Source organism: Sciurus carolinensis, chromosome 1, assembly GCF_902686445.1.
Source record: "Sciurus carolinensis chromosome 1, mSciCar1.2, whole genome shotgun sequence".
NCBI classification, from domain to species: domain Eukaryota; kingdom Metazoa; phylum Chordata; class Mammalia; order Rodentia; family Sciuridae; genus Sciurus; species Sciurus carolinensis.
In genome coordinates this window covers 733532-754969 of record NC_062213.1, presented here as the reverse complement: position 1 = coordinate 754969, position 21438 = coordinate 733532, and the positions used below count along the sequence as shown (strand labels likewise).

Here is a 21438-nt window from a genome sequence, read left to right as displayed (position 1 = left end):
CCTCTGGCTTCCTCAGTTGCTAGAAGTACAGGCTACCATGCCCACGCTGAAGATGGTTCTTAAACCAAGGCCTCATTTCACAGCCTCATCCTGGCCTGATCTCATGAGGGCACAGCTCTGGGCACAGAATCAGGAAGGGTTGGGCCTGATTGACTAGGCGCTCCTCACCTTGCCACTGAGCACCGCAGTAGAGGGCGAGAGGGGAGGATATAAGCAGTGTGGCTGGCAGTGTGTCCTGGGTGACCCTTGGCCCTGACCTATCTATCACACAAGGCCTTGGGGAGAGGGCTGAAGTCACAAGCACAGCGGAGGACCAATGACAGAAGCACACGGTAGCAGGTTTACTCCTCCGTGGGGGCTGGATACTGGGAAGTACTTCTGGAGCGGATCGGATAATTCGGGGTGGGGCAGGGCTGGTGACCAGCTGCTGCCACCTCGGATTCCTGCACTTCGTGCGAAGGGGCCAGCGGGATGCCCTGACCAAGCTGGCCACCAGGGGCGCCCGGGAGCTAGAGAGACGGACGCTCTGGGCCTACCAGGATCTCAGTGGCTCACGCGGCTTTTCGTGAACGGGCAGCCGCGGGCTTCTGCGGCTACTTGCCCGCGGGCGTGCGTCCACACTACGCTTCGTGGCTCGGGAGGACCCCAAGGGACCGCTCGGGGCAGCGGTGCTGCGGGGGGCGGGGGGAGAAGGGCGGAGCGGGCGCCAGCAAGCCCAGCCCTGAGTGGCGTGGGCCCCTCCCTCAGGGCCCGCCCCAACCAGGAAGGGCCCCGCCCGCCCCGCGCAAAGCACGCTGGGAGCAGCGGGCTGCAGGACCCCGCGGTCCTGCGGGCTGGAGGACCTGGTTCTCAGCTCGCTGGTTTGTCCCTAGCTTTGGTTCTTCCGGGGTATCGACAGCCCCAGGACCTCAAAGCGCGCATCCGGGCCCCAGCCTGCCCTGCACGACCCGGTGCGGATGGGGACCATGCCCTGTCAGACCCCACCCGGAGGCTGACCCCCGGGCTTTGCTCCCGGCCTGAGCCCGCCGGGCCCATCTGACGTTGGCCATGCACGGGAAGCTGCTGCCGCTGGCTGGCCTCTACTTGGTGCAGGGCTTGCCGTATGGGCTGCAGTCCGGCCTGCTGCCCATCCTGCTGCGGGCCCGCGGCCTCTCCCTGACGCGTGTGAGTCTAGCCAAAGGTCTGTACGCACCATGGCTGTTCAAGCTGGCGTGGGCCCCACTGGTGGACCGGCGGGGCTCCCCGCGGGCTTGGCTGACGCTCAGCACAGCGTCTCTGGGCCTGGTGTGTGGGCTGCTAGCCGCACTGCCTCCCAGCCAAACTGACCAGGACGGGCTGCCCGCCACCGTGATGGGACTGTTACTGCTGCTGAACCTTGGTGCGGCTGTGCAGGACGTGGCCCTGGACACACTGGCTGTCCAGCTCCTGGACCCAGCCGAACTGGGACCCGGCAACACCGTGCAGGTGGTTGCTTACAAGCTGGGGGCAGCGCTGGCTGGGGGTGGGCTACTCGTCCTCTTGCCCACCCTCTCTTGGCCACGACTCTTTCTGCTCCTGGCTGCCACCTACTGGTTGGCCGCTGCCCTAGCCTGGACCGCACCAGCGCTGCAACGGATGCCTTGGTCTCCGCCCTCAGAGCACACCCCAGGCACGCCACACCTGCAGGATTTGCTGGCTGCTCCTGGGACCCTGTGGACAGCAGGTTTTGTGCTCACCTACAAGCTGGGTGAGTGACGCTTCAAGTCAGGCAACAACAGAGCTGGGTCCCCAGGGCCTCTGGGTCCCACTTAAGGGGCCACCCTCTTTCTGGGACTGGCCCCAGAACCCAGCACGCAGTCTGATCCCAGGACCCAGGGTGCTGCACCCAGGCCTTGCCTTGCCTCGTCCTCCCTCCGCTCCAGCCCAAAGCCCCAGCCCTTGGTTTGCTCTTGTGTTGCTGTCTACTGACTCTGGGCTCCACCAAATGCCCAGCGCCATTTCTCTCCCAGCACCTGTGGCCCAGGAAAGATGGGGGCAGGGCAGGGTCCAGCTGGTGTTCCAGCACCACTGAGGCCACAGGTGGGGAGAAAGGAAGTGGTGGCAGGCATGGGGACCACATCTACTCCCCACCTCCTTCAGGTGAGCAGGGTGCCGGCAGCCTGTTTCCACTCCTCCTGCTGGACCATGGTGCTTCTGCCCCAGAGCTGGGGCTGTGGAATGGCTTGGGGGCTGTGGCCTGCTCTGTCACTGGCTCCTCCTTGGGTGGAGCCCTACTGGCCAGGCACTGGTAAGCCTCCCCAGCCTGCCCTTCTCACTCCTCACCCCTGGTCCTGTCCTGGATTCTCTGACCTATCATCTCTCCAACCCCACCCCAGGCAGCCACTCCCGCTGTTGAGGTCAGTGTTTGGGCTCCGCCTTGGGGGCTTGGCCTGCCAGACTGCTCTGCTCCTCCACCTGGACACCCCAGGGGCCAGCGTGGGCCCTGGCACGCTCCTGAGAGGTGAGGGTCTGGCTTTGGGGATGGAGGGTCCAGGAACCCTGGATCCTACTGACCTCTGCTCTCTCAGGAGCAGCCTTGCTGAGCCTGTGTCTGCAGCACTTCCTGGGGGGCCTGGTCACCACTGCCACCTTCACTGTGATGATGCATTGCAGCCAGCTGGCACCCAGGGCCCTGCAGGTGAGGGTATGTGGCAGGGACACCCAGGACTGGGAAGGTTGGAGGCTCTAACCACACATTCCCATCCCCAGGCAACACACTATAGCCTCCTGGCCACTCTGGAGCTGCTGGGCAAGCTGCTGATGGGTGCCCTGGCTGGAGTGCTGGCTGATAGCTTGGGACCACGTCCCTGCTTCACTCTCTTCCTCATTCTCGCAGCCCTGCCCCTTCTGGACCTTGGCCTGGCACCCAGCACCTTGGCTTGAACTGGGTGGTAGGACTGTCAATAAAGCCGAGTGTGCCTTTGACCTGGATGTGTCTGCAGTATGAGGCACAGTTGTCCTCAGATTGAGGGCTGCTTGATGGAAAGGTGGGCTCATAAAAACAGCTCAAACTCCTTTTATTCTGCATTTTAGGGCCTCTTTGTTCCCACTCAATTGCTGGCAGGTTTCACCCAGTCAGTCACTGTGCTGATCACTGACAGCTGCACCGCTGCCTTGAGTCTGCCTGTCCTCCATGGGGGCAGCACCTTTGAGCAGGGCAGTTATCGGCCAACCAGCAGGAGCTCCTCTGTGGCCAGGCGCATCAGGGCAGGGAAGCTCAGGTGTAGGTACTTTCTCCAGAAGCGCTGGTCTTGCCCATACACCTGGGCTGGGTAGCAGGGGCTTCCTGTGGTAGAGCAGAAAAACAGACCTGAGGTGGGCTGGTTTCTGTCCACAGCCCCTGCCTGCATCTGGCAGCCCCTGGGGCTCTCACCAATGCCATGGAAGATGCGGGCCACAGCCCTGCTGGAAAACCTCTCCTCTGGCCTCAGGGACAGGAGCTGGCGGATGTCACGGCGGACGTGGTCCTCCCAGTCCTGAAGCTGTGGGTGGACGCGCACGTTAGACTTCCCCCTGAGCCTCCACAGAACCATGCCCCACACAGCCAAGCCTAGGCAGTCCAGGAAGCCTGTGGACAAGCTAGGTAGGACTCCTGTTAAGTCAGGAGTGTGGATGTGGCACCATCCTTGGCCTTGGAGATCATGTCCAGAGGACTGCACTCACCTGGACCTGCCCAGGCTCTGGGCCCTGCTCCTCTATCCCTCCCTCTTTCTCTTCCTTTCTTCTTCCTCGAAGTAGCAGCCGAGTAGGGCCTTCAGCTGGGCACTGCGATCCATGTCAGGCTGCTCGAGGCAGGGCCCACAGCTGGGGAAGGCCACACTGGGGTGCAGGGGTGGGAGGAGCCTGTGAAGGCTGCCCATGGGGACAGGGAGGTGGCCCCAGGATCTGCTCACCCCCTTCCTACCTGTGAAAGGCCTCAAACATTCGGCGCAGATGCGCCAGGGACTTGCGCTCCCGGGCCTGCACACGGCTGTACAAAAAGTCACAGACCTGGTCCATCTCCTCAGCGGTCAGATCACCAGGGCTGCGCAGGTGAAGCGCCAGCTCCCTGAACTCCACGGTCACCCCTGTGTCCTGCAGCCCACCTGTCAGAGAGTGCATTAGATACAGGTGGGTGGGTGGGGCAGCCCACCTGTCAGAGTGCATCAGGTATGGGTGGGTGGGGCAGGCAGCCAGGTGGGGCCTTGGGGCAGGCACCTGTCCTGGGCTCTTGGTCCCACTGCAGCTGGCGCAGAGCCTGGTGCACAGATGCCGGCTCCCAGCCCATCACATCCGCCAGCTTGCCCACATCGAATTCCATGGAGCTGCCCTGCCTCATGTCCTCAGGTGGCCACCTGGCCCAGCATGCAGCTGCAAGAGGATACCTGGGTTCGGGAGGAGAGGGCATGATGCTGGCAGCCCTGGCCCTCTGTCCCTGTCCCTGACCTAGGGTGGTGGGCACTCACTTGTGGGCCAGGACCTGGAGCTGGGTGGGGCCCCTGGGGCAGTATAGGTGGCAATGGGCATAGGTGGTTGGCAGTAGCTCCAGCCAGTGCCGTGGGTGCAGCTCCAGGTAGCACAGCAGGGTCTCGATGGCTGTAGTGGGGAGTGGGCTTAGTGGGTGTGCAGACAGGCCCCCCGCCCCAATCTTCCCGGCTCTCACCCTCTTCTGGCATGTCCAGGGCCTGCACTGTCTGCTGTACTGGGAGTAATCGTACATGGCTAGGGCAGGCCCGTCTCTGCACTGGGGCTGCTGAGTGGCCATTGTGCTGTTTGGCCTCCTGAGGGTGTGCCTCGGCTGTGGGCCTCACCCCATTGCTGCCTCCCTCCTGCTCTGGAGGCTGTGGGGTGCAGGAGCAGGGTGGGAACAGGCACTGTACTAGTTTCTTCAGGGCCAAAAATCGGCACTGTGAGCGTACACGTGTCTACGCAGCTCCTGCAGGTCCTTGCCCTGTAGAAGCAGAGCTGTGAGTGTGTGGCCAGGGCACAGGGCTGGCCCGGTGTGAGGGATGGCAGGGTGCCAACTGGGGCTGCAGGAAGAGATGGCACTGGGCGGGCTGCCCATCACGCCCAGCACGACCCACAGCCTGCACGTAGCTCTCAAAGTTTGGGGGCAGCCCCAGGTGCAGCACAGCTCGCACGTCTGTCCTGTCCAGTCCCATCCCAACGGCCACTGTGGCCACCACCACCCGAAGATGGCCCTGCATGAAGGCCCGCTGCACTCGCTGCCGCTCCCGGCTGCACATGCCTGCATGATAAGCTGCAGCCACAGTCTCTGGGGCACGACCTGGAGAAGATGGAGAGAGATGGTGGGCAGCATCAGGGCCTGCCCGTGGTGTGGCCCAGGGTCCAGCCTGCTGTGCCTTACCTCCAGAGCCTCGGTCCTGCCCCGCACACAGGCAGGTTCGGAGAAGTGCAGCAACTTGCTCCGTTTCCCTCCGTCGGTTGCAGTAAATGATAATTGAATCCAGGGCACGAAAGCGGTCACCCTGCAGCAGCGTCACCAAAGCCTGGTGGGGAGCAGTAGTCATTGGGCAGCCAGGAGGTGGACTCTGCCCAGACCCTGCCGTATGCATGCCTACCTGGTGTGGGTTCCTGTCCACAGACACAGACAGGTGCAGGTTGGCAGGGATGGGGACTGGCCTACCCAGGCCAAGCACCTCGGCTACTCCCAAGTGCTGGGCCACATCGCGAGCGGTGCTGCGTGTGGCTGTGGCCGTGAGACCCAGGAAACAGCGTACACCCATGTGCTCCCGAAGTACCTAACCCAGAAGGGAGGCCTGGTGGTGAGGCCACCCAGTATCCAGCACACCAGGACCCTGGTCCATCCACCACCCACCTTGACACCCCGTGACTCACTTTGCAGACACGCAGGTAGCAGGGCCGGAAATTGTGTGACCACTGAGAGAGGCAGTGGGCCTCATCAATGCAGGCAAAGGCCACGGGGGGCAGCTGGGGGAGGCTGGCCCCAGCCCCAACCAGTGCCTCTGGGACAGCATCAGCACATGCACCTGGGCCGCCTGTACCTGAAGACAGCAGGGTTAGGGACACTACCCAGGGGGCTACCCACAGACACCCATCCATGGGACACCCTGACCTTCTGCAGGACAGACTCCCGCTGCTTCTTGGTCATGCCTGAGTGGAGGCAGGCTGCCTTGAGACACGGGGCAGGCTGGACACCTGCGGATAGAGAGGCAATGCTGCCACAGGCCAGTCCAACCCTGGCTGTTGCTTGAATTCTGCAGTTGCTCGATCCAACAGGCTCCCTTAGAGAAGCACCAGATCCTGAGTCCGGGGATGAAGACATTGGCCCCCACCTACTCCCCAGAGCAGAGGCCTTACCTGGCTGGAGGCACTGTGAGGCCCAGCCAAATGACTCATGCCATAAACAAGAATCCTCAGCTGAGGTTCTGGGCCCACCACCTCAATAACGCACCTTTCTTGAACCACTTTCACTTCCAAACCTTGGGAGAGTCTACAAGAGAGCCTTGGGCCTGGGGCTCTGAAGCTAAGGGGCCCAGATAGTAGATGCTGGGGGTCAGGCCCTGCCACCCCTGAGCAAAGGCCGCAGAGCACCTGGCTGCTCCTGGTGTTCAGGGAACAAGAAGTAACCCCAGGGCTCCAGAGACTTTGGGCCCCAACACTCGGTAGGCGCTGAGGCCCTATCCATGCACCTGGTCATCCATGAGCGACAGGAGCGGAGAGACTACCAGGGTGAGGCAGGAGCTGCGGCGGGCGCACAGCAGGGCGGGAAGCTGGTAGCACAGGGACTTTCCAGCACCTGTGGGCAGCACCAGCAGTGTGGAGATGCCTAGGCCAGACAACAGGCAGTTGTAAGGCTCCATGTGTGGAGGCTGGAGTCAGCCCCCGGGCAGCCACACTCACCAGACAGGATCCGCATGACTGCACGCTCCTGCCCTGGGCGGAAGGCGTGGTACCCTAGCTGCTCCAGGGCCTGGAACACCTCAGCTGGTGTCTCTGTGGACACAGGTTTGGTTACTAAGGCCCCTGAAATCTTCCCACCCCTTGGTAAAGGCTCTGGTCCAGTAGGTTTCTGCTCACCTGCCACCTGTCCTGAGGGCCCTGGTGGGTAGAGTGGTAGCACTGGGGGGTGCCGGGATGGGGGATCCACCTGCAGCTCAGGCCCAGGAGGTCCTGTATTCTCACCACCTGGGCAGAGATAGGGTACTGTGGGGGCTCCAGGCAGGACCAAGACAGCCTGGCACAGGGAGGTGGCAGCAAGTAGCGTCTGTCCTCCAGGCTGCTTCCTCCAAAGTGGGAAACACCTGCATGTTGTCCTTGCCCTTGCCCTTGCTACTCTCCTTCTGAAGGGTCAGAGTGGGGCCTGGGCCAAGGGTGAAGAGCAGACAGGGCCTTCTATTTAAGAAATGTTCACCAAAAGAGCATAGCACTCCCTGCATAGTGTTGTCTCCACCCATTCCCCAGGCCAGAGGCCTCACCTGGCTTGGAGGACTGGGGAGCCCAGTGGCCAAACGGCCCACATTGGAAACAAGAATCCTCGGCTGGGGCTCTGGCCTCCCCACCCCCAAAACACTCCCCTTTCTTCTGCCACTTCTGTTTCCATGCCTGGAGAGAGTGCACAAAAAAGAATCATGTAAAAGGGAGATGGGAGAGATAAGGGGAAGGTCCACCCTGTCCTGCTGTGCCCATCTCACCTGCTTGCGGAGGAGCCTACCTCGAAGGGCCCCACCCCGTGCATAGCGCCTGTGCTTCATGTTGAGCCGGACGTAGTTACTTCTGTCTGGGACAGCTGGTCTATGGCAGATGTGCACGTGGCCCATGGCCTTAGCCTTCTTTGCCCTAGCTGGACCTGAGGAGCTGCTGCAGGGCTGACGTGGCTGGGCCTGTACAGGATGCCCTGGAAAGTCTTCCTCAAGTGCTGTAGCCCCAGTATCCTCAGACAGGGGTCCTGTTTGGTTAATGTCTTGCTGGAGCTGCACAGGGCTCACCCCACTCTCATTCCATCTTTGCTTCTTGCCTTGAGGGTTGCTGAGCGGAGGGCTTCCCTTAACATTTTGGGTTGCCTGTGGGGCTGGAGTCTCTGGATCCTGTGAAAATTTCTCAGAGCAAGTACTGGGACCAAAGACAGGAAACATACCTGAGGCCAGAGGTTGCGACCCCTTTGCACCCAGGCCAGGACTGCAGGTACTGGGGGACGTTGAAAAATCTAAGGGTCCACTGTGGCATCGCTGAAGCCAGCCAGGGTCTAGGGAGCCCAGCCGCAGGCTCAGAGATGCCCGAAGCTGCTGGAGCCGGCCTAGACTTCGCTGGGGCTCAGATGGCTGGGGAAGTGTGCCATCACTGACTTCTTCTGGAGAGGTGGAAGCAGTCCTTGGGCCGGGTGGACTTGGGTGGGCATCTTCAATGAGGGTCTTCGTGGAGGCTGGCGTCTGCTGCCCAGGGTTGGCTTAGCCTGGGTCAGGGAGAATAGTATTAGCAGGTGGGAACTCAGACTTAGAAAACTGCCCAGACCCCACCCTCAATGGCAGGGCAGGGAAAGAGGCACAAAACTGGCTGTGAAATGAGGCTGAGAGCAAAGGTTGTCCTCAAGGGCCCTCAGCAGCCAAGCCTGAAGCAACACAGGGACCCTGCCTATGCCTGCACCTACTGTGGAGACAAGACAGAGAGGCCTGCCTCTGGGTCAGGACACCTCTGGTCCCAGCTTGAATGCACTGCAGCCCACCTCCACCTTTCACCTGTGGAATGACCTTCAGATTGGCCTTGAGCCTCTTCCCATAGTCCTGTACAGATCCCCAGGGGCTCAGCTGTGGAGTAGGTTGGGGACGCTGGGTTGCTGCCCGATTCAGGTGGGGTCCCCAGCAGCTGGGCTCCAGAACCTAAAGAAGGAGGCAGTAGGGGTCCAGACCAGAAAAAGCCTGGCATGAGGGCTGAGGTGCCTCCAACACCCACCCCCAGCAGGAAGGCCGGGACTTTTCCCACTGGGCTCCATGTTCTGCGCTCCAGAGTCTTGGCTGTGATTGCTCTTGGCTTCCAACTCGGCCGAACAGGAAGCTGACCGGCAGGCTGGGGTCTGGGGCTCAGGTACCTCCTTGACCACAACTGGGAGCGACTGCTCGGAGCTGCGGAGCCCGCCGCCGGCCTGGCCCACCGTCTGCTTCAGGGTGCGGTACTCCCGGTAGAGAGCTGGGTGGGGGGAGTGGGCGGGAGCTGGGTCAGGGCGGGATTCGCACCACCTCGGCCCCGCCCCACCGTCCCCCGCCAGGCCGTCCCGCGCTCGGTGGTCCCCGGTACCGCACTGCTCACCTCGGATGTTCTTGGGCGCCGTCTCCACGTCTTCCTGTGAAGGGAACGTGTCAGACGGAGGCCGCACCCTCGGCTCCCACCCCCGACATCCCGTACCAGGCCGGGCCGCCGTCGGTGTTGCAGCCTGAACGCGCGCTCCCACTCCTGAAGCCGCGTCCGCACGTCCCGCAGCCGCTCCATGGAGATCCGGTCTCGCGCCCAGCGAAACTCCCGCCGCGAGAGCGACGTCCGGCTACCAGCCAATGGGGGTGCGCGGCAGGGCCGGGGCGGGGCCGCTGGGACGGACGACCAATCCGTGGGGTCCTGGAGGAGCGGCCAATGGTAGGTGTCTACGTCATCGCGGCGCGCCACGGCGCTGGACGGGGCGGGACGGGCGGACGGCTGAGGCGGGGCTGGTGACTTGTGGTGGCGGCTGCGGGGCCGGTGAGCGCGGGCCGCCGGGCTTGGGTCTGAATGAGGCAGCGCGTCCTCGGGACCGGCTGGTTATAAGGGGCGTAGCGCCGGGCGCTCGGGCTGGGGAGGCGGGGGCTGGCGCTTGTGAGTCCTGGGCGGTGCTGCTGCGGGCGGGATGGGCCCGAGAGACCCCCCCCCACGCTGAAAGAACGACCTCGGGGTGGGCAGGGCCTCACTAGGCCCGGGGAACAGACCTGCCTGGGCGGCGGAGGGTCGTCAGGTTGAGGGCCCGCAGGAGCCCGACGGGGGCGTCTGCGCTTGTTGCAGCGCCGGACGAACGGGGGCATCGCGCCAAAGCTCTTCCCTGGGCGGCTAGGCCGGCCGTCTTCGTTTCCTTTCGCGACAGGTGCTCGTTCCGTCTGTCCCGTCGGCGAGGTATGCATCGTCCTCGCGAGATTTGCGCACGGCAACGCCAGGCCGAGGGTGGGCGTGTGAGTTTTCCTAGGAAGTGGCCTCCTAAGGACTTGTCGAGAGGGCAGCAAGTTCAGGGCCCTGCGGCCGGACTGCTCCCTGCCCCTTACTTGGGCTGTGACCTTGGTCAAGGCCTAGGCCTTAGCTTTCCAATCTGTCGGAGGGGGATCAGAGTGAGGTGGCTGGCGCACAGGAAGTCTGCTTAAATCAGAAGCAGGGCTGAGCCCATGTGTTGCAGATATCCTGCAGCCTTGGATCTTTTGCATGCATCTTCTAAGCTTGCGTGCTGTTTGTGCCTCATTCGAGCGATCTCAGACTTGGGCCCTTTTGAATCCTTGGTTTCTCTCTCGTTGGTTCCTCAGGGAAGAAGCGAGATGCTTAGACAGGTGGCGAGGGTCACAGAAGGTGAGAGTTGCTTTTTCTTGGGTTTCCATCCCTGGTGATATCCCAGCAAATAGTCATTATCCCTTGGGCTCACCTTAAGGGCCTTGATCCCAGGTCATCTCATTGGGATTCTGTGTTTCCACAAACCCAGATGTTATTAAGCTGTGTCTGTGCTTCTTGGAATCCGAGAGCAGCCCTCAAATACATCAGTGAGGAAGATGAGGGAGGGAGCCCGAGGTGGCTGCTGGCCTCCCCAGGAGTACTCCATCTGCTCTAGGGCTGATAAGGGGCCACCTGGAAGGGCCTGGTCTTCATTCTACTTTTGAGGGAGGATTTTTGAAACAGCCTTATGATCTGGTAGGATGCAAGTGCCAGTGGGAGCCTCTGTGGAGCAATAACCATCTGTGGAGGCACACGCAAACTTGATGGTGACACACCATTTATGTACTACTTGATTCTTTGTTTTCCTAACAAAGCCCTTTGCTTCTGGAGTTTGGGGCCTGAGGTATGGCCTTGTCTCCAGTCCACTCTGCCCAGCCCAGTGCCAGGCACCTAAAAGGTCCTTCTCTGTGTCACTGTCCTCCACTGCCTACTCCAGTCAAGCATATGTTGGGCTTTCTCATCACTGATGTATGTTGGGGGGTGTGACCTGGTGGTGGCCTAGGGTTTTCTCCACTGAAGCCCCTCTCCTGCAGGTGGCTGCCTGCCCAGCCCAGCACCATGCACACACTTGTGTTCCTGAGCACTCGGCAAGTGCTCCAGTGCCAGCCAGCTGCCTGCCAGGCCCTGCCCCTGCTGCCCCGAGAGCTCTTTCCCCTGCTGTTCAAGGTGGCCTTCATGGACAAGAAGACTGTGGTACTGCGTGAGCTGGTGCACACATGGCCCTTCCCACTGCTCAGCTTCCAGCAGTTGTTGCAGGAATGTGCTCACTGCAGCCGGGCATTGCTGCAGGAGCGGCCCAGCACTGAGAGCATGCAAGCTGTGATCCTGGGGCTGACTGCCCGGCTCCACACCCCAGAGGCTGAGGCTGACACACATTCCCTCTGTAGGTATGGACTTACCTGCAGGGACCTCAGACCTGGAGTTACAAAGAGGGTTCTCTGAGGACAGCGTATGTTGGGGTGCAAGGTTAGAAGAGCTCAATCTGGCAACAGACATGTTGTTCTTGTTTGAAAGTGGCTGGGAGGGGTTGTAGACCCTGCTCTCTCATCCCATCTTGGTCCATCCCTACTTCTAGGAAGCACACATTGCGGGTGCTGGACATGACTGGTCTCCTGGATGATGGTGTGGAGCAGGACCCTGGTACTATGAGCATGTGGGACTGCACAGCAGCCGTAGCCCGCACATGCATTGCCCAGCAACAGAGCAGGACTGCTGAACCTGGACCGGCCCCTGTCCCTGTGGAGGTTCGTGTGGACCTGCGGGTGAACCGGGCCTCCTACTCATTCCTGCGTGAGGCTCTCCGAAGCAGCGTGGGTAGCCCCCTGCGGCTCTGCTGCCGGGACCTCCGGGCTGAGGACCTGCCCATGCGCAACACTGTGGCCCTGTTGCAGCTTCTGGATGCAGGCTGTCTGCGCCGAGTGGACCTGCGCTTCAACAATCTAGGCCTGCGTGGCCTGTCTGTCATCATCCCTCATGTGGCTCGCTTCCAGCACCTAGCCAGCCTGCGACTACACTATGTGCATGGGGACTCAAGGCAGCCCTCTGTAGATGGTGAGGACAACTTCCGCTACTTCCTGGCCCAGATGGGCCGCTTCACCTGTCTTCGAGAGCTCAGCATGGGCTCCTCTCTCCTTTCAGGCAGGCTGGACCAGCTGCTCAGGTGAGTGGGCCCCATCAGTGGTCTACCCTTCCCTTCCATCGTGACACTCCCCTGGCCTACTTGTCTATGACACCTGTGTCCCCACAGCACCCTGCAGAGCCCCTTGGAGAGCCTGGAGCTGGCCTTCTGTGCTCTGCTGCCTGAGGACCTGCGCTTCCTGGCACAGAGCTCCCATGCTGCCCACCTAAAGAAGCTGGATCTGAGTGGTAATGATCTGTCAGGCAGTCAGCTGGTGCCCTTCCAGGGTTTGTTGCGGGCAGCAGCAGCCACACTGCTGCATCTTGAGCTGACTGAGTGCCAGCTTGCTGATGCCCAGCTATTGGCCACACTGCCCACTTTGACCCGCTGTGCCAGTCTCCGCTACCTTGGCCTCTATGGCAACCCGCTATCCATGGCTGGCCTCAAGGAGCTGCTGCGGGACTCAGCGGTGCAGGCTGAGCTGCGTACTGTGGTGCATCCCTTCCCTGTGGACTGCTATGAGGGCCTGCCCTGGCCCCCACCTGCATCTGTCCTGCTGGAAGCCTCCATCAATGAGGAGAAGTTTGCCCGTGTAGAAGCTGAGTTGCACCAGCTGTTGCTGGCCTCAGGCCGTGCCCATGTGCTCTGGACCACAGACATCTATGGGCGGCTAGCTGCAGACTATTTCAGCCTGTGATCTCCCGGCTTTGGGTGAGACAGGCCAAGAGCCTTTGCTGGGACTCTGTTGGAGGCCTGACACAAAGACACTGGTCTCAGGTTTCCTGCAGGGTCTGTCTTGCCCCTGGGCACACCTTAAGCATCCCATGTTTTCTGAGTGCCCTGCACCTGCTCCCTAACTGACTGGCTGACTGCGGGCCCTGTGCTGGATTTCAGGCTTGCACTACCCTGCTCTGTGTAGCTGCACTTGGCTGCTCTATGAATGTTCCTGGGATCCCAGCTGTGATCCAAGGGTCAGTGCTGGGCCCTTTGCATCTTCTTACCAAGAGTGCAGCACGGTGGGATTGAAGGTGGGGTGGGACCTGCTTCATGGAGGCATGGGCTCATGCAGCCTGTGGCCTGTGCAGTGTTCCGTGCCCTGGCACCAGAGCCACCCTGCCAGCTGGCTATGGGGCTGGAGGGTGGCCTCAAGGTACAAACGTGCAGTGTGTCTGGAGTTTGAATCTGGCTGTTTATTCTGTCCCAATTGGCCAGTGTGATTTGTCCCCACCTCTATTGTTCCCCCAGCATGGCTACTGGGCATCAACTGTCATTCGGCCTTCTGGCCCTCCACCAGCATAGGGCCCCCCGCCCCCAAGAGCTAAGGGCCAGGACCAGCTCAGGGACGTTGTGGACCTTCCAGATCACGGTTTCTTGCGGCTCTGGGACGTCTGCCGTCGACGCCTCACGAGTGGAGCCACGCGGGCCAATGAACGGCGACCGCGTCATCGGCGCGCGCCGCGGGCTTAGCAGTGAATCTCGTAGGCAACGCGCGACGGGAGGCGCAGAGCGGGCGGCGGCCCTTCTGACCCGCCGCGGGCCGCGGGAGCCTCCGCCGGCCCCTCGGCGAAGAGGGGCTTGGAACGGTCGATGACGAACATCTCGTGGCCCCGCTCGTCGCGGAGCTCCTCCAGCTGCGCGAAGGTGCAGGGCCCATCCGAGTAGTCGTTGACGAACAGCGCGCCTTCCCCCGGCGGCGCGCCCGCCTTTTTCCTCCGCCTGCGGCGGCGGCAGATCATGGCGGCCAGCAGCAGCGCCGTCAGCGCCAGTAGCGCGATGGCCGCTGCGATGGCTGTCTGCGTGGCCAGGCCCAGCGCGCGGAACGCCATACTGCCCGCCTCATCCCGCGGGGCGCGGCCGGCGGGGCGGGGCGGCGGGCCGGGCGGTGGCTGCCGGGACGCGTTGACCATGAGGCGGAAGGGCACGCGTGCGGCGCCCCCCGCGTTGGCGGCTTCGCACTCGTACTTGCCCGCGTGTGCCAGGGTGATGTTAGTGAGGAAGAGCATGCCGCTGCCGGTGTCGGGGGCGGCCTGGCCGCCCAGAGCTGGCGCTCTGCCTTCCAGCTGCGCCTGGGCCTGCGGCCGGCCCTCGCGAGGTTGCGGCACCTTCCTCCAGGTCACCAGGGGCTGCGGGTACCCGGAGGCTTGGCAGGCCACCCGCAGGTCCTCTCCCAGGTTGGCTGTGAGCTCTAGCGGCTCCACGTGCACAGAAGGCGGAATGCAGATGAGGCTACTGCCTGAGACTTCCAGCAGACTCTGCAGTGCCAGACGTGGAGGCTCCGCACACGTGATCTTCCTGTCCCTGGTGCTGAACAGTCGCTGGCCCCCCTCCTTGATCCAAGCACCCAGCCAGTGGAGGGCGCAATCGCAGCGCCATGGGTTCTCTGTGGGCAGAGCAAGAACACCGTGTAGGTTCTGCTGGCTCTGGCAGAAGCCCACACTCCACTTCCCATAGCCACCTCAGTGGAGTTTCTTTTCTGCCCCGCGTTCCTGGGAATGAGGCAGGCCCTTCACCACCACCCCTGCTTAGTTCGATGATGCCTGTCCCTTAGGAAGTTTCTTCCCCAAACAATTCCCACTGTTTTGGGGGAACCTCAGTGACCACATGGATATTCCAACAACACTGAGATCTTAATTCAGATAACCCTTTCCTGGAAATGGCTCCAGTACTGGTCAGTTCTTTTCAGTTTTTGCCTGCATGGCCCCAAAGTGTCCAAGAACCTCAATTTTGTTAAGCCTTTCTGGATTGGTCTACCTTTTTTCACTTCCTTAGGCAGGTGCCAAAGTTATGTATCAAACAGCACTTCAGTTGTCAGCAGCCCTGTACCACAACTGCAGGGGGGTGGTGTGGTCCTTCAATGTGCTGCCCAGTGGTTTATCACAGGAACCCCCTCCACACCTGAGCCTGCTCCCTACTGATGCCACTGAGCCCAGCTAGAGACCTTTGCCTGAAGAGTTACCTGTGAGGCGCAGGACTTGCAGGCTGGCCAAAGGCTGTAGGGCTTCGCGGCTGATGGTACCCAGTTGATTCCTGCTGAGGTCCAGCAGGGCCAGGGAGGACAGCCCGGCCAGGGCCTGGTCCTCCAGCAGCTCAATGCTGTTTTCTTGCAGGTGCAGCTCCTGCAGTCGCTGGAGTAGGGACAGCAGATCATCAGGAAAAAGGGCCCTGGGGAGCTAGACTAGGTTCACTTTTCTCCCCTAACTACTACAGTGCACAGGATGACTGGCAGCACAAGAAGATCCCGCACTTTGGCCTCTCACCGGCAGGTGCAAGAAGGTGAAATCCAGCAGCTGTGCCAGTTGGTTGCCGGCCAGGTAGAGTACACGCAGCTGAGCTAGGCCCGCAAAAGCACCTCCTCGCAAGCCACGGAGCCTGTTTCCTGTGAGCGCCAGCTCCAGCAGGCGCGGCTGCGCACGGAAGGCGCCGGACTCCAGAGCACGCAGGCTGTTGTTGTGCAGGTAGAGATGGCGCAGGGCGGCGAGTGGCGCCAAGGCGCTGGGCTCTAGGCGCGCGATGTTGTTGTCCTGCAGGAACAGCGTCTGTGGGCCGGGGGAGGGCGAATCTTATCCCACTGCAGGAGTCTCGCTCCATTGGGGCGCCCCAACCGCCCCGCCCGGATGCTTACACAAGGCTCCCTCCATCCCATGGGCTCTTGCAGCCTGCTCCAACCCGAGGCCCGGCTGGCCCCACGTGGTGCCCACCTGCGTCCCTGGGGGGATCCCCAGCGGGACGACGCGCAGGCGCAGGGCGCCGCACTCAACCGTGGCGCTGTAGCAGCGGCAGGCGGCGGGGCAGCCCGCGGCGCGGGGCGGGAGCCCGGGCAGTGGCAGCAGCAGCAGCCCCAGCAGCAGCGGCGGCAGCAGCAGCACGGGAGCCCCCGGGGCCATTTCCCTAGAAAACGGCCTGGGGCTGCGAGCCTCCCCAGGGTTGGCCCCAGATGGGATGCACCTCCTGAAACACAGGTTGGCAGGCCACTGCTAATATTCCAGAGCCAGCCCAAGAGCACAAGTGGAGGCCCACAACCTGTGTCTAACTTTCCAAAAATTTTAAGTCAGTTCAAGTGCTGGGGAAGTAGCTCAGTGGTAGCCACTTGCCTAGCATACACAAGGCCCTGGGCTACCCTGAGTGCAGCCACCCCTCCCAATAAAGAAACGGATGAATAAAATTTTCTGTCTTCCTTCCTTGACAAAAACACCAAGGCCGAGGGCATGAGGTTCAAGCTGAGAATTTTTGGTGTCCTGCTTCTTCAGGATGTTGCCACATGGAGAAAGCCACCCATTCTCAGATGCCTTCCCATGCCTGTCCTGAGGGCCTCTGCTCATGCGTGACCCAGTTGGTTCAAGCATCCTCTGCAACCTGGTGATCCAGCTCCTTGGCTCTAGAGCTGGCCCCAGGACTGCAGGACCAGAAGGGGAAAACAGGCCCTAGGCAGGCATGTCCCCTTGCCTTCACTGTGAGGACTGGTGTGAATCTAAGGCTCAGTCCAAAGCAGAGATCTCTTTCCTGCCCCTAGAACAAGACCCGGGTCCCAATTTAAACTCCGGGTTAACACTAGTAGCAGGTAGGCTCCACCTGGTAGTTCATCTGTCAAGAGTTGAAGGGAGACCTGGGCAGGAGGAGGAGCCAGATGGACAGCTAGAGCTGGGGCTTTTTCTCAGGAAACTTGTAGAGAATTGGGGGGTGAGGCAAACAATAGGAACATTAATTCAGGAGCTATGGGCCCGTGCTCCCTAGGATGCCTCCCAGAAAGAAAGCCTCTGTTTTGGGGGTAGGTGGAGTCCTTGGAAAGCTGGAGTGTGAGAGGGGTTTTAGGTCACCAATCAGGCTTTAGTGTTTCTTCTTTGTGTGGGATTGACCCCAGGGCCTCACATGCTAAGCACACACTCCACCACTGGGCTGTACCTCCAACCACACCAACTGCATTTCCAGTGTGGCTTTCTAAGTGGCCCCTAGGAGCAATGACCTCTGAGACTAGGAAGGAGCACGTGCCTTGCAGGGGTCTATGTGCATGCAGCTGTGGCCTTAGGGATGGGGAGACTGGGGTCTTGTGCCAAGCACAAGGGGCCCAGTTTTAAAGGTACCATGGGGACTGAGAAGCCTGCTCCTCTGGAGCCAAGGAAGTCAAAGCCCAGGGTGTACTGTTACGCAGGTGTCCCTGCTCTCTGAGTCGTGATAAACTGAAGCTCACATGATTATTTAAAATCACGAGAGATGAGTAAGCACAGCAATAAAGTTTTAATGGAATAGCTTTGGATCAGGCAGAGGCACTTGCCAGGTGTCTCAGGATGTGTGAACCCCAAGAAACTGGGTGGGGGGCATTCTTTGGGCCCATGAGATTAGTCTCCCTGAGCACCAATGGGTGGCCTCGGCTCCAGGACTCGCCCGCCCACGCAGCCTCCAGCAGTAGAGCCTTGGTTTCCTCCTCATGAGTCGGCGCTGCAGCTCTCATGCATGGACCCCCTAGATACACGTCCTTGTGGAAGGACCGCCCGGACAGGGATGAGGGACCCGGATGAGGGCCCAGAAGTCCTTTTACCCGCGGACAAACCCTAACCCGGCTGAGCAGGGGTCTGGGGGCACCCGGTATCCTCTCTCGGGCACAGTGCGGGGCTTGTTGAGTCAGGGTCTCCGGTGGTCCTTGCGACCTGGCGCCGCGATCCCGCAAAATCTCCCCATTCCCCCTCCCGCGCAGGTGGGTGCAGGCCGCATTCGTGGAGGGCGTGGTGTCCGCGCGCCCTCCGCGGCGCCAGGTCGCACACCCTTCTCGGTGAGCGCGGAGGGTCCGACCCGGGGAAGCCCCCGATCCCGCCCCCAAGCCCGGTGACCTTGGGCCGGGCGCCCCCTCACCTGACGCTCCGGCGGCGAGCGGCTCCCCGCCCAGCCCGCGGCGGCCTGGCTCCAGCAGCGGCCGGGGGTGTCGGGGGAGGGAGGCGGGGCGCGCACGCGCACCGGAGCCCCGCGCCTCCTGTGCCCGCCGCCCGGGCCTGACGTCGGGAGCGCGGGCCAATCGAGAGGACGCCCGGAACGGGAGCGAAGAGCGGGGGGCGGCGCGGTCCTCGCCAGAGCCAGGACGGGCCCGCGCAGCACCTCGGACAGCGCCAGCGGGGTGTGGGGGGCGCGCCTCCGCGCGCACGCGCACTCGGCCGGCGGAGCGCTGGGCCCTCCGGAACCGCCCGCGGCTCAGGACTGCGGGGTCGCCCGCAGGAGCGGGGCCAGCTCCATGGTGAGGGCGAGGCGCCGGCCCTGCCAGCGCACGTGCGAGGGCAGCGCGGGCGCGCCGGGCCCGTACTCGAAGCAGGCGCTGAGCTCGAAGGCTAGGGCCGAGCGCACCAGGCCCACGCCGCCCGCGCGCTCCGGCGCCGGGTGGTACAGGCGCCCATTGGCAGCCAGGGGCAGCAAGCGCGCTGGCTCGAAGGGCACTGCCAGGGCCTCGCCCCCGCCGCAGTAGGAGAGGCGCGGGGGTCCGCGGCCCGCGGCCAGCAGATGCGTGAAGACCACGGGCCGGTCCTCACAGCGCAGGAAGTTGCGCTCTCTGCCGCAAAGTGAGAGGAAGGGGAAGGAGGCCTCGTAGCGCCCGCTGCGGTTGGGTCTCAGGCGGGAGAAGAAGGCGACCAGGAACTGCAGGTCTGCGGGAGGCAGAGGGTGCGGCTGCTCAGCATTCGGCCCACACCGCAGGCCGGCGCGGGCCTCGCCGGGGCAGCCGGGTCACCCTGTGGGGGCGGGCAGGGCCCGTCCTCGGCTGTCCTCAAGGGCGAAGGAGCGGGCGCAGCAGTACCTTTGAAGCAGGTGACGAAGTTCTTCATTTTGGAATCATCCAGGAAAAGCTGCAGGGGACAGGCCGCGCCCAAGCGTGAGCCCTGCGGGCGTGCGGAGGCGAGCCTAGCCCGCGCTCGCTGTCCCGTTCTCTGTGCACACTCGGGGCAGGGCGGCGCGCGGAAAGGGCGCCCAGCCCAGCCGCTGCTTCCCGACGTCACCCGCAGCCCGCTAGTGCTTCCTTGCACTTTCCCCTCCTCCTTTCAAGTTTCCCATCAGTCGTGCCACCTCCTTCGCGGAGGCTACCTGGCTGCTCCTTCCGAGACATGACGGGTTGATGACTAGGTGGGACGGCGCCTCCCCGGGTGGGAGGCTGCCCCTGGTCTTCCCAGCAGGTTGTCTGGGCTCTGCAGAGTTGGGTTCACGCACTTGACAGGTTCCCCCCTCGCTACCCCGGCCCTCGGGGACCCCTCTCCCCGCCTGGACGCACCGGGACCCCTGCTCCTGCTCCGCCCCCGCGAGGACCACCTCTCCTGCCTCGCTCCCCACACACCTGGCCCTGATGATCCACGTAGTAGAAATACTCGCGCGTCCGGGGCTCCGGGATCTGGCCCTGAGTGTAGGAGACGCCCCCGTCTCCGCTGTAGCCCCGGGCTCCCCGCGACCGCGCCAAGGCCAGTGCCGAAATCCTCAGCGCCCCGCATGTCCGCCACATCCTCCCGCTCCGGAAGCGGCCGGCAGGTCAGGCGAGGGACGGTGCTGCGCGAACAGGCGTCCCCCGGCGCCGCGGCCTCGCTCCTCGGGTTCCGGCCCCGCCCCGCCCCGCCCCGCCCCGCCCGCCCCGCCCGCCCCGGGACCCGCTGCGACCGAAGGATCCCCAGGCAGCGCACGGGTGTCCACACGAACTTTATTCACACGAAGCGCTGTCCCTCGGTCCACGCGTCAGAGCACGTCTGTGGCCCGCAGGCCCAGACCCAGGCCCGCCCAGGGGCCGCCTCGGCAGGGCTGGCTGTTTTGTTTTAATAATAAATAAAAACTCAACTCTAAAAAATATATATATATATAAACTGGGAGAAATGAAGCTCGACAACAGTCGGAACTGATTCCAGAACGAGAACGCAGGCGAGTCCGGCCCGGCCGCCGCGCGGCTTGGGGCTGGGTCGGAGGCCGCGGGTGAGGAGGGTGAGGAAGGAGGGTGGAGTGCTCTGCACGAGGACGGTGCGGACGCTCGGAGATGAACGGCATCTGGGTTGGATCTAGGTCCTTCGCCGGCGGATCCCGACGGCTCTGCACACGAGGGCTGGGTGCGGGGTGGAATCTGGACTCGCAGGTACACCACGGAAAAAACCCTCCCCTCGCCCCAGGGGTGCCTGCCCGGCCCTGCCCGCTGCGAGGGCTGTGGTTCGCGGCCCGCCCCGCGCAGGAGGCCGCGGCCTGGTGGTGGGCAGCGGGGGCCCTGGAGGCCCGCCCGGGCGGAGAGGCGGCGCGGCGAGTGCTGCGGCCGGCCGGGAGGGCTGTGTCGCTCGGCTCCGGGGAACAGAAGGCACTTCTCGGGCCGGCTGGCCCGCGGCCGGCGGGGCCTGGCATGCTGCCCCGGCGGGCCCCCGCTCCCGCGCGCCGCGCAGCCCGCTGTCCGTGGTGCCGCGTGCTATAGCACACCCTCCATGAAGCTGGTGTCCAGGTGCTGGATGAGCACGCGCAGAAAGGACATCTCCTTGCGCGTGTTCTCGAAGATGACGCGCGGGTCATCCGACTGGCAGCGCAGGCAGTTGGGTGCCATCACCATGGCCAGGTTGCTGACATCCATCTTGGTGATGGCCACGTTGGCAGGCTGCACGAACACCTGCAGGGGGGGCGGAGCGAGGGCATGGCCGGTGGGCCCGCGGGTCCCCGGGTGCACGCGTGGGGCGTGGCGGGTGGGGCAGGGCGCGGGTACCTGAAGGAAGCGGATGAGGTAGCACAGCACCATGCGATTGATGCGGGGCAGCGCGTGCACCACGGCCACGGCGGCCTCGGGGCTCTCGTAGTGGGCGATGCACTGCTCGTAGAACTCGTGCGGGATCAGGGGCTCCTCCAGCTCCCGGTACCACAGCTTCAGCAGCGACGCTGCGGACGAGGGCGGCTCAGGTGGGCCTGCTCGGGGAACCCGTGGGCCTAGCTGCCCGCTGGGACCGCCTCAGGGAACGTGGGGAAAGGCCTGTCTGGAAAGGGTCCCCTGCCCACGTCTGCCGCCATGGCCGTTGCTGTCACAGGCTAAATAAATCTTCATGTATACATTTCCTGGCTGTTCTCTTATAAAAGGTATCCTGACCCTTCATTTTTCCCAAGATGGAAATTTTATCTTCCTTCAAGGCTGGCTTTGAATAAGACCTATTGTC

General features: G+C 62.8%; 6 protein-coding genes across 23 annotated transcripts in view; 2 read left to right on the top strand and 4 right to left on the bottom strand.

Moving 5' to 3' along the window:
• Nucleotides 1-793: 793 nt before the first annotated feature.
• Mfsd3 (major facilitator superfamily domain containing 3) lies at nt 794-2943 on the top strand. Its single transcript, XM_047523189.1, has 5 exons — nt 794-1726; nt 2119-2266; nt 2355-2479; nt 2547-2656; nt 2728-2943. The coding sequence occupies exons 1-5, from the start codon at nt 1048-1050 to the stop codon at nt 2899-2901; spliced, it is 1236 nt and encodes a 411-aa protein (XP_047379145.1). The 5' UTR covers nt 794-1047; the 3' UTR covers nt 2902-2943.
• A 68-nt stretch (nt 2944-3011) lies between these two features.
• Nucleotides 3012-10102, bottom strand: Recql4 (RecQ like helicase 4). The gene is given in 26 exon segments (XM_047523225.1): nt 3012-3304; nt 3392-3500; nt 3682-3735; nt 3738-3837; nt 3923-4103; nt 4216-4382; nt 4464-4593; nt 4661-4894; nt 4897-4948; nt 5019-5284; nt 5366-5507; nt 5580-5759; nt 5857-5990; nt 5993-6017; nt 6089-6169; nt 6642-6808; nt 6883-6975; nt 7060-7167; nt 7458-7584; nt 7674-8377; nt 8380-8431; nt 8715-8841; nt 9036-9162; nt 9283-9316; nt 9379-9585; nt 9930-10102. Coding segments are annotated over 26 exon segments (3819 nt in total). The 5' UTR covers nt 10023-10102; the 3' UTR covers nt 3012-3179.
• Nucleotides 9465-16460, top strand: Lrrc14 (leucine rich repeat containing 14). 7 transcript variants are annotated; one of them, XM_047523145.1, is made up of 6 exons: nt 9465-9603; nt 10003-10110; nt 10509-10551; nt 11226-11579; nt 11768-12352; nt 12440-16460. In XM_047523145.1, exons 4-6 carry the CDS (start codon nt 11251-11253, stop codon nt 13005-13007), a joined length of 1482 nt encoding a protein of 493 aa, XP_047379101.1. In that variant the 5' UTR covers nt 9465-9603; nt 10003-10110; nt 10509-10551; nt 11226-11250; the 3' UTR covers nt 13008-16460. The 7 variants fall into 7 exon arrangements, with proteins under 7 accessions (XP_047379101.1, XP_047379114.1, XP_047379122.1 ...); XM_047523158.1 differs by lacking the exon at nt 10003-10110 and having other exon boundaries at nt 9504-9603; XM_047523141.1 differs by lacking the exons at nt 9465-9603; nt 10003-10110 and adding an exon at nt 9663-9705.
• Nucleotides 13463-18287, bottom strand: Lrrc24 (leucine rich repeat containing 24). The gene is made up of 5 exons (XM_047523126.1): nt 18155-18287; nt 16009-16258; nt 15568-15846; nt 15267-15435; nt 13463-14690 (listed from the first exon to the last, which is right to left on the bottom strand). The coding sequence occupies exons 2-5, from the start codon at nt 16192-16194 to the stop codon at nt 13774-13776; spliced, it is 1551 nt and encodes a 516-aa protein (XP_047379082.1). The 5' UTR covers nt 16195-16258; nt 18155-18287; the 3' UTR covers nt 13463-13773.
• Nucleotides 18288-18344: 57 nt separating this feature from the next.
• Nucleotides 18345-19821, bottom strand: C1H8orf82 (chromosome 1 C8orf82 homolog). Its single transcript, XM_047523210.1, has 3 exons — nt 19614-19821; nt 19083-19131; nt 18345-18933 (listed from the first exon to the last, which is right to left on the bottom strand). Exons 1-3 carry the CDS (start codon nt 19773-19775, stop codon nt 18488-18490), a joined length of 657 nt encoding a protein of 218 aa, XP_047379166.1. The 5' UTR covers nt 19776-19821; the 3' UTR covers nt 18345-18487.
• A 127-nt stretch (nt 19822-19948) lies between these two features.
• Arhgap39 (Rho GTPase activating protein 39) overlaps nt 19949-21438 on the bottom strand; it is a 99728-nt gene continuing 98238 nt past the window's right edge. For all 12 annotated transcript variants that reach the window (XM_047523039.1, XM_047523048.1, XM_047523024.1 and 9 more), the window contains 2 exons: nt 20997-21166; nt 19949-20903 (listed from right to left, as the gene is read on the bottom strand). In XM_047523039.1, the coding sequence (XP_047378995.1) occupies nt 20709-20903; nt 20997-21166 (365 nt within the window). In that variant the 3' untranslated portion in view covers nt 19949-20708. The remainder of the gene's footprint in view (nt 20904-20996; nt 21167-21438) is intronic.

What these genes read in the sequence shown, in the direction of transcription:
- Mfsd3 (XM_047523189.1), top strand. Translation starts at nt 1,048, where the DNA reads ATGCACGGGAAGCTGCTGCCGCTGGCTGGCCTCTACTTGGTGCAGGGC. An exon ending in GCCCTACTGGCCAGGCACTG is followed by an intron (nt 2,267 to 2,354) that starts GTAAGCCTCCCC and finishes ACCCCACCCCAG; the next exon opens with GCAGCCACTCCCGCTGTTGA. An exon ending in TGGCACCCAGGGCCCTGCAG is followed by an intron (nt 2,657 to 2,727) that starts GTGAGGGTATGT and finishes TCCCATCCCCAG; the next exon opens with GCAACACACTATAGCCTCCT.
- Lrrc14 (XM_047523145.1), top strand. Translation starts at nt 11,251, where the DNA reads ATGCACACACTTGTGTTCCTGAGCACTCGGCAAGTGCTCCAGTGCCAG. An exon ending in GACACACATTCCCTCTGTAG is followed by an intron (nt 11,580 to 11,767) that starts GTATGGACTTAC and finishes CCCTACTTCTAG; the next exon opens with GAAGCACACATTGCGGGTGC. An exon ending in AGGCTGGACCAGCTGCTCAG is followed by an intron (nt 12,353 to 12,439) that starts GTGAGTGGGCCC and finishes GTGTCCCCACAG; the next exon opens with CACCCTGCAGAGCCCCTTGG.
- Lrrc24 (XM_047523126.1), bottom strand. Translation starts at nt 16,194, where the DNA reads ATGGCCCCGGGGGCTCCCGTGCTGCTGCTGCCGCCGCTGCTGCTGGGG. An exon ending in GGATCCCCCCAGGGACGCAG is followed by an intron (nt 15,847 to 16,008) that starts GTGGGCACCACG and finishes CCCGGCCCACAG; the next exon opens with ACGCTGTTCCTGCAGGACAA. An exon ending in GCAAGTCCTGCGCCTCACAG is followed by an intron (nt 14,691 to 15,266) that starts GTAACTCTTCAG and finishes CTCTGCCCACAG; the next exon opens with AGAACCCATGGCGCTGCGAT.
- C1H8orf82 (XM_047523210.1), bottom strand. Translation starts at nt 19,775, where the DNA reads ATGTGGCGGACATGCGGGGCGCTGAGGATTTCGGCACTGGCCTTGGCG. An exon ending in ACGTGGATCATCAGGGCCAG is followed by an intron (nt 19,132 to 19,613) that starts GTGTGTGGGGAG and finishes TGTCCCCTGCAG; the next exon opens with CTTTTCCTGGATGATTCCAA. An exon ending in CTTCGTCACCTGCTTCAAAG is followed by an intron (nt 18,934 to 19,082) that starts GTACTGCTGCGC and finishes TGCCTCCCGCAG; the next exon opens with ACCTGCAGTTCCTGGTCGCC.